The 12,452-nt window shown below is 39.8% G+C and overlaps 1 protein-coding gene across 2 annotated transcripts in view; it reads right to left on the minus strand.

The window, feature by feature from the left end:
* Window positions 1–2,174: 2,174 nt before the first annotated feature.
* map3k10 (mitogen-activated protein kinase kinase kinase 10) overlaps window positions 2,175–12,452 on the minus strand; it is a 34,909-nt gene continuing 24,631 nt past the window's right edge. For both annotated transcript variants that reach the window (XM_060877483.1, XM_060877482.1), the window contains 10 exons: window positions 9,224–9,404; window positions 8,688–8,836; window positions 8,174–8,349; window positions 7,536–7,782; window positions 7,314–7,436; window positions 6,826–6,964; window positions 6,598–6,707; window positions 5,984–6,210; window positions 5,003–5,528; window positions 2,175–4,773 (listed from right to left, as the gene is read on the minus strand). In XM_060877483.1, the coding sequence (XP_060733466.1) occupies window positions 4,394–4,773; window positions 5,003–5,528; window positions 5,984–6,210; window positions 6,598–6,707; window positions 6,826–6,964; window positions 7,314–7,436; window positions 7,536–7,782; window positions 8,174–8,349; window positions 8,688–8,836; window positions 9,224–9,404 (2,258 nt within the window). In that variant the 3' untranslated portion in view covers window positions 2,175–4,393. The remainder of the gene's footprint in view (window positions 4,774–5,002; window positions 5,529–5,983; window positions 6,211–6,597; window positions 6,708–6,825; window positions 6,965–7,313; window positions 7,437–7,535; window positions 7,783–8,173; window positions 8,350–8,687; window positions 8,837–9,223; window positions 9,405–12,452) is intronic.

The following is a 12,452-nucleotide window of genomic DNA, read 5'->3' on the forward strand; positions in this document are numbered from 1 at the left end:
TAATGCCTCCTGCTGCTTTAAATGCCACTGGAAGGAGAGGGGGGTTACAAAAATGAACAGAAAAAAGAAAGAAAGCACATATTTAATGGGTACATTTTTTCTACCATGCTGGCAAAAGGATGGAAAATCGCTCGTTGACACAAAACGAATACTAATCAGACATTTTGCACGGCTCATGTGATAGTGTAACACAATGCTCTTAGGTAAATGAATGTGTTTGGATTTGAATGTGTTGGATTTCTGATCATAGACACATTTAGAAGCATGTTCTTGTCGTGTCAGTATTGCCATGTCCACCATCTTCCCTTCCTTTCCTGGCTTCTTTTCTTTACTGTGGCTTTTTATAGCATTGCCATGGAAGTGAAGGGTGGTTGCTAGGTAACTGACTAGCGTCTGAAAGTGTTAGAGTGGCGTCTGCTTTCACAGACACGAGCAGTGGGGCAGAGCACAGCTATGCTTGTGTGCGGGTATGTTGGGAGGGGTGATGTGCAGTAATGATAGGATGTATTGTTTTTTTATCCATCATGTCTATATTGTGGCTTCTGGTGTTGGTCTGATGTGCTTCTCAGAAAGATATAAACACACTATTTTACATATATGTGTACACACAGACAGTGATCAGCTGTAATGAGCAGTCAGCTCTCACATTTGATCCGTTCAAAGCTGGAAAAATAGGCAAGATTAAGGACCTGAGTAACTTTGACAACAGGCCCATCATGATAGCTAAACATGTAGGTTAGATGGTTAGATCTAACACATCAGGACTTTTTAGCAATAGCTAATATATATATAATTACATAATTTGATCATACATACGTATATATACATTATTTACAATAATTCAATATTTTGTAGTAATCAGATGAGAAGAAATGGTAAATAGAATTTATAGTATACAGCATTTATTGTCATATATTTTTGCATGTTGTAGGTATTGCTGTTTAATAATAATAATAATAATAATAATAATAATAATAATAATAATAATAATAATAATAACAACAACAAAATTATTATTATTATTATTATTATTATTATTATTATTATTAAATAAACAGCATGTATATGTTATATTTAAATGTGGAATAGTTTAAGTACATTAATAATAATAATAATAATAATAATAATAATAATAATAATAATAATAATAATAATAATAATAATAATAATAATAAGGGAGCACGGTGGCTTAGTGGTTAGCACGTTCGCCTCACACCTCCAGGGTCGGGGTTCGATTCCCGCCTCCACCTTGTGTATGTGGAGTTTGCATGTTCTCCCCGTGCCTCAGGGGTTTCCTCCGGGTACTCCGGTTTCCTCCCCCGATGGTAGGTTGATTGGCATCTCTGGAAAATTTTCCGTAGTGTGTGATTGCGTGAGTGAATGAGAGTGTGTGTGTGCCCTGCTATGGGTTGGCACGCCGTCCAGGGTGTATCCTGCCTTGATGCCTGATGACGCCTGAGATAGGCACAGGCTCCCCGTGACCCGAGGTAGATCGGATAAGCGGTAGAAAATGAGTGAGTGAGAGAGAGAATAATAATAATAACAATAATAATTTTTGTTATTATTATTATTATTATTATTATTATTATTATTATTTAAACTATTCCACATTTAAATATAACATATACAGAACACAGAAATGTCTAATAATATTTAATTATTTTCTTACTATTTTGTGTATTATTTTAAATATAATTTTGTAGTACTAATGTAGTGATGTTTTGTTTCGGCTGTTTGTGAATTTGGCGACATCTAATGGAAAGAGTTCATATGCTTATTTTTAACACTACACGTCAAAAGCTTTTATGGTCAATGCACACCCAGTCTTTTTTTTTTTTTTTTTTTTTTGGCTGCTCCCTGTTCACTGGCCCACCAGGAGGTCCAATGCACACCTAGTCTAAACCTAATAAATCTATCGATCATATGCAGAAATTGCATTTATTGCATATTATAATGCATTTTGCATTACAAACAATGCACTTAAGATGTGGTTTATACAATGAGAGTCTTATCTAAAATCCTAATCAGCATATTAAACTACTGACTTAATAATTATTAGGTGCCTGCTTATGTATGTACCCTAGTGAGATGTTTACTGGTTTGATTTTTTACTTTTTTTGTTTGTTTATATGTTTGTTATTCACACCAATAATGAATAATAATTCATCACGCCTTCAATCATAACAATAATTTTAATAAATACTCTTAGTTCTTTTCACACAGGAAATAGGAGACAGCTTTGTGGATCATCCCTCCACATATCATACAAATGATAACAATAACACACACATACACACACACACACACACACACACACTCACCGGCAGACAGTTGAAAAAATACTGTCGATTACCAGGTTGAACCTTCGAGCTTTAAAGTGTATTCTGTCTTCAGACAATTATGACAATGTCATAAACACAAGGTTAAGGGCTCCTTGTTCTGAACAGAATGAAGTCATCACGCATCCTTCTCATTGTGCCTGATTACAGCGGCATTTTATAGAGCATCAGAATAAAGAAAAAGACTACATCTTCATCTAGCACTTCCTTTTTCTCAGATCAGTGTGTAGGCAGAGGAAGATCTTCCATGGTCTCGAGTGAAGAGGTAAACAAGCATGTATGTTTCAATACAGGTAGTACGGTACGGTATGTTTCGTATTTTATTGCAAACGGACGGAGACCCTCGTTTGACCATAACAGTCCTTTCCTTTCTTCATGCTCACAATGTTCCAGTTTACCGAGGAAAACGGAAGTGAGAGTGCATTTCAACCGTAAACAGCCGATGAGGCTAGTTCTCAGTCGTTTTAACTCCTATGACAAATCCTCACGGAAAGACACATGCACACATTCTTGCTTACATACTTACACACAGGCAATTTGTACTGTACATCAGGATTTGCTGATAAACAAAGCCTTCACATTAAAACAGCTCCTGCTTTCTGATTAGGTTCTGCAGAGAGCCTGAGATGGTCAGTCTTCTCCTCAAAAACTGAAAAAGCAAACCTTTGCTTAGATCTACCGTATTTTCTGGACTATAAGCCCCACATTAATCTTCTCTAATTATCATTTCATAGACTAATTGTAACACAGCCAGTTATAATGTACGGTAAGTGCCATAGTTTTCAACTCCAAATATTTGAGCCGTATGTATATTAACTGTTGTCTTATGACAGATTTGAGTCACTAAAACAATTCACAAGGCTCCGCCCCTAAACACGTCTTGGCCAGTTTCTAACTGTAATTAAGCATGGGGAAAATCTTTCTGAGCAATCTATGTGCAAACAGAACACACTGACGTCTCAGAAGCCTTCAATTAGGAAGTGAAATATTACCAAATGGCCAAATATGATCATATTCCACTAGTTGATTTTTCAGGATTTAGATTAACTGTATAAGTGCTTCCTTGTATCATGATATCCAGAGTGATACAGAACAATTGAATGACTAAACTATGTAGATAAATAATAGAAAAACAACCAAGAAATAATGCACAATTTAAAAATGAAATTAGGAAGTAAAATACCATCAAATTATTAGCTTGATATTGGAATGCTATGAAGATGAATGCTAATCAAGACCACTGTTTCAGTTCCTTTAAGAAAAGGCAGAATATTTTTCCGAAATAACTGTGAACGGATAAATTTAGACTTTTTTTTGTGCTTCACAGTTATTAACTGGATTGAATGTAATATATCGTATCTGCGTGATGCGGTACTTTGGATCTCACATGAGGGACGTACTACAAGGATTCAAGCATGAAATTAAGAATTAAAAATGAACAAAAGCTCACACAATTCCTTCCTGGCCTGTGGTATCACTAAAGGGACAAAAGCTTAAGCAGGCTATTACAATATTGGTTTAAGATTATCAGTTCTTGTGACTTAATAGCAAACTTATTATATATTATTTTTCCTTCATAATTAAGGGACGTCTGTCTTAAAATCACGGGCAACCTCTTGTCCAGAAAATACAGTATCAAAGGAATGGCTTTGCTAATGCAATTCATCACATACATATTACCTGGTTGTTAAAAAAAGAGAGTTTTATTGAACAATCTATAGGGGGAATGATGCAAGCAGTAGGATTTGACCTTTACTTTTATGGAGCTCATAAAAGTGCTGCAGCTCTGACAGTGCGCTTCACTGCAGTGGCTTTGAAAGATAATCCACAGCCCTCCAGGTGATTTTGTTGTTGTTTTTGTTGTTTTGTTTTGTCTGTTGAGAACGTATCTCACACTCTCACACTGTGAGGGGTCGCCGTGGTTTCTGGGATATTCAATCTAATAAAGACACCAACCACAACGGCCTCCATGAGATATGCAGGACAGAGCTAGGAGATTCATAGCTCTAAGGAATATGCTGGCCATGTGGTTATAACGGAGGTTTCATGGGATTTTATGAGAAAGTGGCTTCTGATTGCTGCCCACATAGAGGCACCGTGCTGTCCTGGCTCTGGCCCTCCATGTCCATATCCAGTAGAGTTTGGCGTCCAGTGGTGCCTCCCGCGCTGACCCCGCTGTCCCCAGAACCTAGTGGACTGTCACAGCTGCTCCCTGGTGATGAGCTCAGTGTCCGCGACAGTGAAGACAGCTTCCACGGGTCCGGACGCGCTCGGACCGGGGTGGGGCGTGGACGCGGGGCAAACTCCAATGTCTTAGGCCGCTCGAGGGTTCCAGTCTGAAATTCTGAAGAAGGAGGAGGTTTACGCCGATGCACCGCAGGGTAGATTGTGGATGGGTCCGGGAGACGAGGGATGTCTAACGTGTCACGAGAACCTGAACCAATCAGAACAAAAGCAGAAAGAAAGAAAGAAAGAAAGAAAGAAAGAAAGAAAGAAAGAAAGAAAGAAAGTTAGTTTAAGTCAAATCCACATTGCAGGGACAAATGCAAACACATGTAAGGTTATTTGGGAACTTGGCAGATACAGTTATGGATATAAAGCTTACAGATACAGATTGTAGCACTGTGTTAATCCCTAGCTGACACTCATTCCTGCTGACTCACCTGTTTGTGGTGTGTTAGTGGGTGTGATGGGAGGAATTGGCATGCAGCCGTCTGAGGGCGTGCGCTGGTGTCCTGTCACTGTCTGTGCACGAGGTCTGATGGCACTGTCAGACGGCGTGCGTCGGTGCCCGCGGTTCACAGCCATGGTGGCGGAGACGTGGGTGGGTGTGAGCGACTGGTTGGGTTCCCGTTTAAAACTCTCTGCTCTCAGGTCCAGCAGAGGGTTTAGAGCTGGTGCCGGACAGGTCATGGTGCCGCTCGGACTTGGGATAAGATCGTCCGGGTCTGAGGGCAGCAATGACTTAGTGGAGTTGCAGTCAGAAAGAGAGGAGAGGGACAGGAGTGTGACAGAAGGAGACGGGTCCAGGCAGGGCAGTGCTGACTCATGATGATGGCGGTTGTGAGACAGAGACAGGGATAGTGTACGACTTGGGGGTGAGGTGCTACGCCGGAACCGGCCTGTGCGCTGAAACAGACCTTCCTTCTTTTTTCTCTCCTCACGTGAATCCTGTTCATCTTGACTTACCTGTACACACACAAACACACACGCACTCAAATTGCTTAATATATTGTACTAGTGAATTAATGAACAATCGATTAATTAACTTAAATGTGGCTTGTGAATGAGAATTACACATAACTACTGAATTTCTGAATTGAAGGGTCGAACGAGGGAGAGAGAGAGAGAGAGACAGAGAGAGAGAAAGAGAGAGACAGAGAGAGAGACAGAGAGAGAGACAGAGAGAGAGAGAAAAGAAAGAAAGAAGGAAAGAACGAAAGGACATCCTAGGACAAGAAAGCAAGGATGGAAAGAAAGAAAGAAAGAAAGAAAGAAAGAAAGAAAGAAAGAAAGAAAGAAAGAAAGAAAGAAAGAAAGAAAAAAGTAGTTTTAAGCTTTAATTAAATGTGATCAAGCTCATATAAAAGATCACATAAGCTTTTCATATCTAAAAGGCAGGTGTCATTTATCCCTCTTTTTACCTGCAATCGCCCCAGCTGGAGCAGGTCAGAGCCGAAGCCCACGGCAGCCAAGATGGAGGCACAGCCTAGCAGTACCATGTCACTCTTCTTCCTCTGATTGCAGCGCCGCAAAGAATCCTGGGAACCCACTCCCGGCCCTACACCCGTCCATGTGTGGCTGGCATCCTCTGTCGCTCCGTTGCTACTTCCCTCCGGAGCCGATCGCTCCTCGAGTTCACTCTGTTCCTCTACAGAAACACAGACATGAGAGATTACACTGAATTCCTTCAGAGAATGGATCCTAGGATGTTAGACCCTTTTTTTTTTATAAAAAAAAAAACATCTTGTGGTCGGTTTATAATTTAGATTAACACTGTAGAAATTTCTAGTTTGTTGTCAAGCAACTTGAGTGACAACTGAAACATTACAGTGACTCGAAGCCTTAAGTCCGACGTGTGTTCCCATAAAATACGTGTTTCCTCAATTAACTCTTTTCAAAAATGTTAAATAAATCTCCATTCAGAAAACTTTAGCATATTACAGCATATTTAGCATATTTAGCTTAACATTTACACATTTCAGCTTAAGAAACTGTTGCCATAGAAACTAAAATGTTTCCCTCAAGACTAACTCACCCATCTCATTGAGACTGGAGAAGCCACCAGTTATAGGAGCATGTTTGGGGGACTTGCCCAGATTAGGAGCACTGGAAGACCACACCTTGCCCTCTCCAAGTGACTTTAACCTGCAAATATAGTACTTATATATTATTCTTGACAATTATTTATTATATTTATATACATAGCTCCAAAAGATTCCATAATTTAGCACATCTGCAATGGTGTATGGATTAAGTTGTGTACCTGTCTTCTCCTCCTACTCGCTCTCGCTGGTGGGTGGAGCTGGGACCCCAGGTACGGCCCTTCTTTTTAGCCCCTGCCAGGTCTTCTTTCTTACACACCGCTGTACGGCCCCAAGTGTTCCTCCCGTCACTCGGAGTCACTAGAGGTCATAGGAAAGAAGATATTTTTATTACATAACCCACAATTCATTACTTGTTAACTGCTTTAGACTTCAATGCAAAACCTAAAAAGCTTGGTTGAAGTTGAGTTTGTATAGAATTCGGTAAAATATTTTGTAGATATTATTTTAAAGATCACTCGAACGATGTGTCCAAAGGGACACGGTGTCTCTAGGACTGACATCAAACCTTCAAATTAATCCGCATGGCTCTGCTTTAGATCCTAGCACTCCTGATCACAGCACTTCATCATAATCTCGAGCATTCCGAGTTGACTGCAAATATTTCATGTAAATGCTAGATGATGAAGTTCTAGAGACATCTACTCACGTCGGATGGCTCTGAGGCGAGGTATAACACCCGGACTGGCTGGTGGAGTCGTGCTCTCGCTGCCCTGACTTTTCCTCTTATCCACACTGGGAGACGCCTGCACTGTGATCTTATGCTCAAAATCTACACAAAACAATCAGAGAGGGTTTTTATATCATATATTTATTTAAAATGTACTGAACAGTATATTAATCACCCGGTTGTATTTTCTATCCAACCCACCAGATGGCAGGCTGATACAGTTGCTGTCGCGGCCCAGTTTGATGAGCCGACTCTTTTTGAAGTGACCCTTGCGTTTTTTGACGTGTGGCTTTTCCTGGTACATCTGATGGATTATGATGTTCAGCTCTCTCTCCACAATGTCGATCTCCCTTTCAGCTAATTCTTGCTCACGTCTCTTCAACAGTTCTTCCTGTGTCCTCTGTTCCTCTGCAGCCCGAGCCAGCTCCTCTTCCCAGGAACGCAGCTCCTGTGTATTTAAAATTGTATTTTATCTTTGTTTGAGGATAATCGCCATGCATTAGTATAAAATCTATTTTCATTTAACATAAAAAATCTCAAAGAATAATAGTATATTAGGGACACTGAGATAACGTTGCGTGTAGACGGGGAATTGAAAATGAGATAATAGATTGTTTTAGAGTCATAAAAAGGTATTTTATTAGAGAAAAACTTTATATGCTGACAGTTTGCCATCTACAAACATCTCCTTATGCAACATTTGAAATAAAGACTAAGTAAAGATTACGATAACAGATAACTCATCTTTCTAGAACAGCATCACTGGTGATGGTGTAGTTACAGCATGAAAAAAATAGGAATTTGACATTGTGCTAGCAGAACATAACAACACTTCTTACCTTCTCTTTGGCCCTCAGCTCATCAAACATCTGCTGGATCTCCAGCCTCCAGTCTTCCTGCAGTGAATGGAAAGACTCCAGTGGCATCTGGAACATGGAGGACTGCTCGATGGCCAGCAACCTTTTCAGGATGCTACTAAAGGACGGGCGACTGTGAGGGTTCGGGCTCCAACACTCTTGAGAGGGAAAAAAAGAGAAAATATTATTATATTACTGTAGATAAAAAAAGAAAATCGCAGTTTAAACGAATTGTCATTGGTACAGATATGTGATAGAAGTCGTAATGCTGTGGGAAAGGATTTAAGTTTCCAGAAAATTCCTATTCCAGTAAAAGGGAACTGCTCAGCTGTGTGATTAGTGTGTATTCTGCTGTAAACTTAAGAACCGGAAAGAAAGACTAGAGTGATGCATTCCAACTAACACTGTTATAGTGCTGATCTTGCAAATGATGTTTTGGAATCTTACTGCTGTGTGTGTGTGTGTGTGTGTGTGTGTGTGTGTGTGTGTGTAGTACCTCCCAACAGTTGAGCAAAGGCTTCAGGGCAGGTGGATGGGATAGGGAGGGTCAGTTTGTTCATAGCAACTCCATAAGCCACAGCCAAGGCGTCAATCTCCCGATACGGCACCTCACCAGTCAGCAACTCCCACAGCAGTACACCGAAACTAGTGGGACAAAAAAGTGGACAAAAACATTTGCATTGATCTATCTATCTACAGATTTTTTCATGTTTAGCATTATTCTCAACACAACAGCTAATTGAATGTGAGTTGAAGGTGTTTATGTCTGGCTTTTACCTTCGATCCTGTTATTACTTCTTACTTAACAGACCTAACACCCTTTTAGTCTCATTAAGTGGTTGCTAATGAACTAATGGGTTGTGTTAGAAGGAGTAAAAATGAAGTGTTGGACTTCGTCAGAGCTACAGGACGTCAGCTCGGTTAAATTAAGCGCACAAGTACTGGGAAGGTGCCTATGGTGTCATTCTCAGAACAATAACTTCATTTCTTGGTATATGACAAAAAGACGTCCTCCTCAGAGTGCCATCTTACCTCCACACATCGCTACTTTTAGAGAAGAGCGACAACTTAATGACCTCTGGAGCCATCCAAGCGTAGGTGCCCGCCGCACTCATCTTAGTGGTGCGATGCCACTCCCGTGCCAGTCCAAAGTCTGTGATCTTTAGTGTCTTATTACTCAGTTCATCCCTCTCCACTGGCTCCAGAATCAGAACTGAGGCAGAAAAACATAAAGAGGAATAAAAAAAATATGGTAAGCAATTCCCAAACATTTCTTTCCAACATTCTGTAGCCAGGAATTGTGTTACTGCATTTTATTGTTTCCTCTTTTTTTAACACACGTTTGATTGACCTTAAGTCTTGTTGGCCTTTAAAGTATAATAAAATTAACACACAGGATGTTCAGTGTGCTTATGAGACGTTCAACTCTCAGAAGCATTTAGTGTGTGTTGTGTGTGTGAAATATCCCTGAAGTGCTTGCCAGGCGTTGCATCCTGACACGCAAACACACACTGACACATTTGCATGTTTAACCACATACACACTTACTCGATCCGTATGCACACAGGTAAAATATCATCCACAACACGACAACAGATTTAACACGATGAAAATAAAGAGCAGCCCAGCACATGCTTTTCAGGCACGTGAAAAATAAATGCATCATGGTTTAAAAGGTAAAGTTGAACACGATGAATTATGGGATGGAATTCTCAGTAAAGAACCAATGGTGTTTATTTGTCCAAAATAAGATTACAGACTTCCTCTAACAACTTGAGAACTGATTTCTGATTTCATGTCTTACGCAAAATGTGATTATCTACAGTACATAGAAACATGTCATCATATTATGTTTAGTTTAGTTTAGTTTGGTTTATTAATTTATAAAGCACATTTAAAAACAACAGCCGTTACAGCCAAAGTGCTGTACATTAAGTAAACAAGAATAGTGCAAAAGTAAAAACACAATCCAAAACAAACCAAAAGAAAAACACATAAAATTCTACACTTTCAAACAGAGTTAAAACATACAGAATAAAAGTGGGTTTTTAAAGCAGATTTAAACAATGAGACATTGGTAGCAGATCTTAAATGAAAAGGGAGATTATTCCACAACTTTGGAGCTGCCGTAGCAAAAGCCCGATCGCCCTTAGTTTTAAAATGTGCACGAGGTACCGAGAGAAGGAATTGATTAGCAGACATATTATGGGCGATTTAGTATATATAAATATAGTAAAGCACTCCAAGGGAAAACATAATCTAAATCCATACACACTTAACACTTTCAGACACGCAATGATGCATGTTACGCACGACGCACAAAGACATACAGTACAATAGCCTTATTCATGTAAACACTATGATAATCTCTCTTATACAAACACACAACACACAGACACACATCTAATCTTCATTAGGCCCTAACTGACTCCACATTTTGTTGAAGCTGCATCAGCACAGAGATCTTTATTGATGTATACAGATGTGTGAACGTCTCAGTAATACTGAACTACGCACTGTCTACATGCGCCGCTGCTGAATCCAGACACGCAACGCATCCTCAGTGACCGCACTGCTAGTTTATATTCTTCATGAAAATGTTGTCTCAGGGAGTTTTTCCTTACCGCCGTCCCTTCTGCTCATTAGGGATAACATTTGTAATTTGAAATTTATATCCTGATCAATACTCTGTTTAAAGATGCTATTTAAACCTAAATAGAGAGCATGAGGGCAACTGACCTGAGCGGTATAGCACTATAAACGATCGTCATGGTTACAGATAAGTGGAATTGATGACCATAAAGCGGTGTAGAGCAGAGAAATTGTTGCACATGAAAAAATAAGCACTTTGTACATTGTTAAATTATACAAACACTAAAGTTGGACACCTTCACACCTCTCAACCACTTCATAACATCTTAAACATAACGCAATACAAAGAAGTCATTACTAGCACAGAGCAGCAAGATAAACAGCTATATAACAATATTCTGATTGCTTAAAACTATGTAGGTTTATCAGTTTCACGCTAGTGTTAGTATCAGTACCAGTACCAAAAGCCATGCACTTATATTTGGCGTATATTGATGCAGCCTTAGATGTACTGTAAGTGATTTTTTAAACAACAAACAACCCAAGTGATAGACTAAACAGGCAGAAACAACTAGTGAGGGTTCACTCTCTCTCTCTTTATCTCTATCTATCTATCTATCTATCTATCTATCTTTATCTCTCTCTCCCTCTATCTATCTCTCACTCTCTCTCAAACTCGCTCTCTCTCGGTTTCTCTCTCTTTCTCTCTCTCCCTCCCCCTCTATCTATCTCCATCTCTCACTCTCTCTCTCTCCATCTCTCACTCTTTCTATCTCTCTGTCTCACACACCCACACACACGCAGACAGAAATGTCCATTTAAATATTAAAAGGCTATTATAGAGGTGATAAAGCATATAATTAAGAAGAGTTAAGGAAAAGATCATGGTTCAGACTCCAGCACCACCAAGCTGCCACTGCTGGGCCCTTGACAAAGGCCCTTAACCCTCTCTGCATGCAGACTCAAACTTCCTAAGCTGGGATATGCAAAGAAATTATTTTTTTGTTTTGTGACAAAAACATAAAGCCTTATTCTAAAGGCTTCTTCTTTTATCATATTAAAAAAAAGATCTCTGACATATGGTTCGTGTGTGAGAAGTAGATTTATTGATCCTTGAGTGTGTGTTAAGGAAACGGTTAAAAACCAGTGAAGACTGGATGGATGGATCCACGGAGCTCTGTATCTGTAAACACTGCACATTTTAATGCTGGTGTTTTGTAATCCATAATGTGGCATGTGTGGCATCTTTTGGCATTTGTCTCCCTCTTGCTTGCTTTCTACCTCACCTTTTGTTGTGACATGTCAAATTACACCAAACAGGTAAGCAATCTAATATGCAGGTTTTTATTTCATATACAAAGCCTATAATGAAGCACAGATAAACTATAGATGCGGGTAAGAGTTTTGCTGAATAATACCATAAATCCACTTGGTTAGCTAGTTTTCACACTCGAGCCTCTTACTGAGCCAATAGTATTATTAGTGATGTACTTTAAAAGTCAGAAACAGAAATGATGCGATTGTGAGGCACACTGAAGAGGTGTGGCCTCTGTGCCTGTCAGTCTCAGTGAAGGAGGTGTGGCCTCTGTGCCTGTCAGTCTCAGTGAAGGAGGTGTGGCCTCTGTGCCTGTCAGTCTCAGTGAAGGAGGTGTGGCCTCTGTGCCTGTCA

The sequence above is a fragment of the Tachysurus vachellii genome, chromosome 9, assembly GCF_030014155.1.
Source record: "Tachysurus vachellii isolate PV-2020 chromosome 9, HZAU_Pvac_v1, whole genome shotgun sequence".
NCBI lineage: Eukaryota > Metazoa > Chordata > Actinopteri > Siluriformes > Bagridae > Tachysurus > Tachysurus vachellii.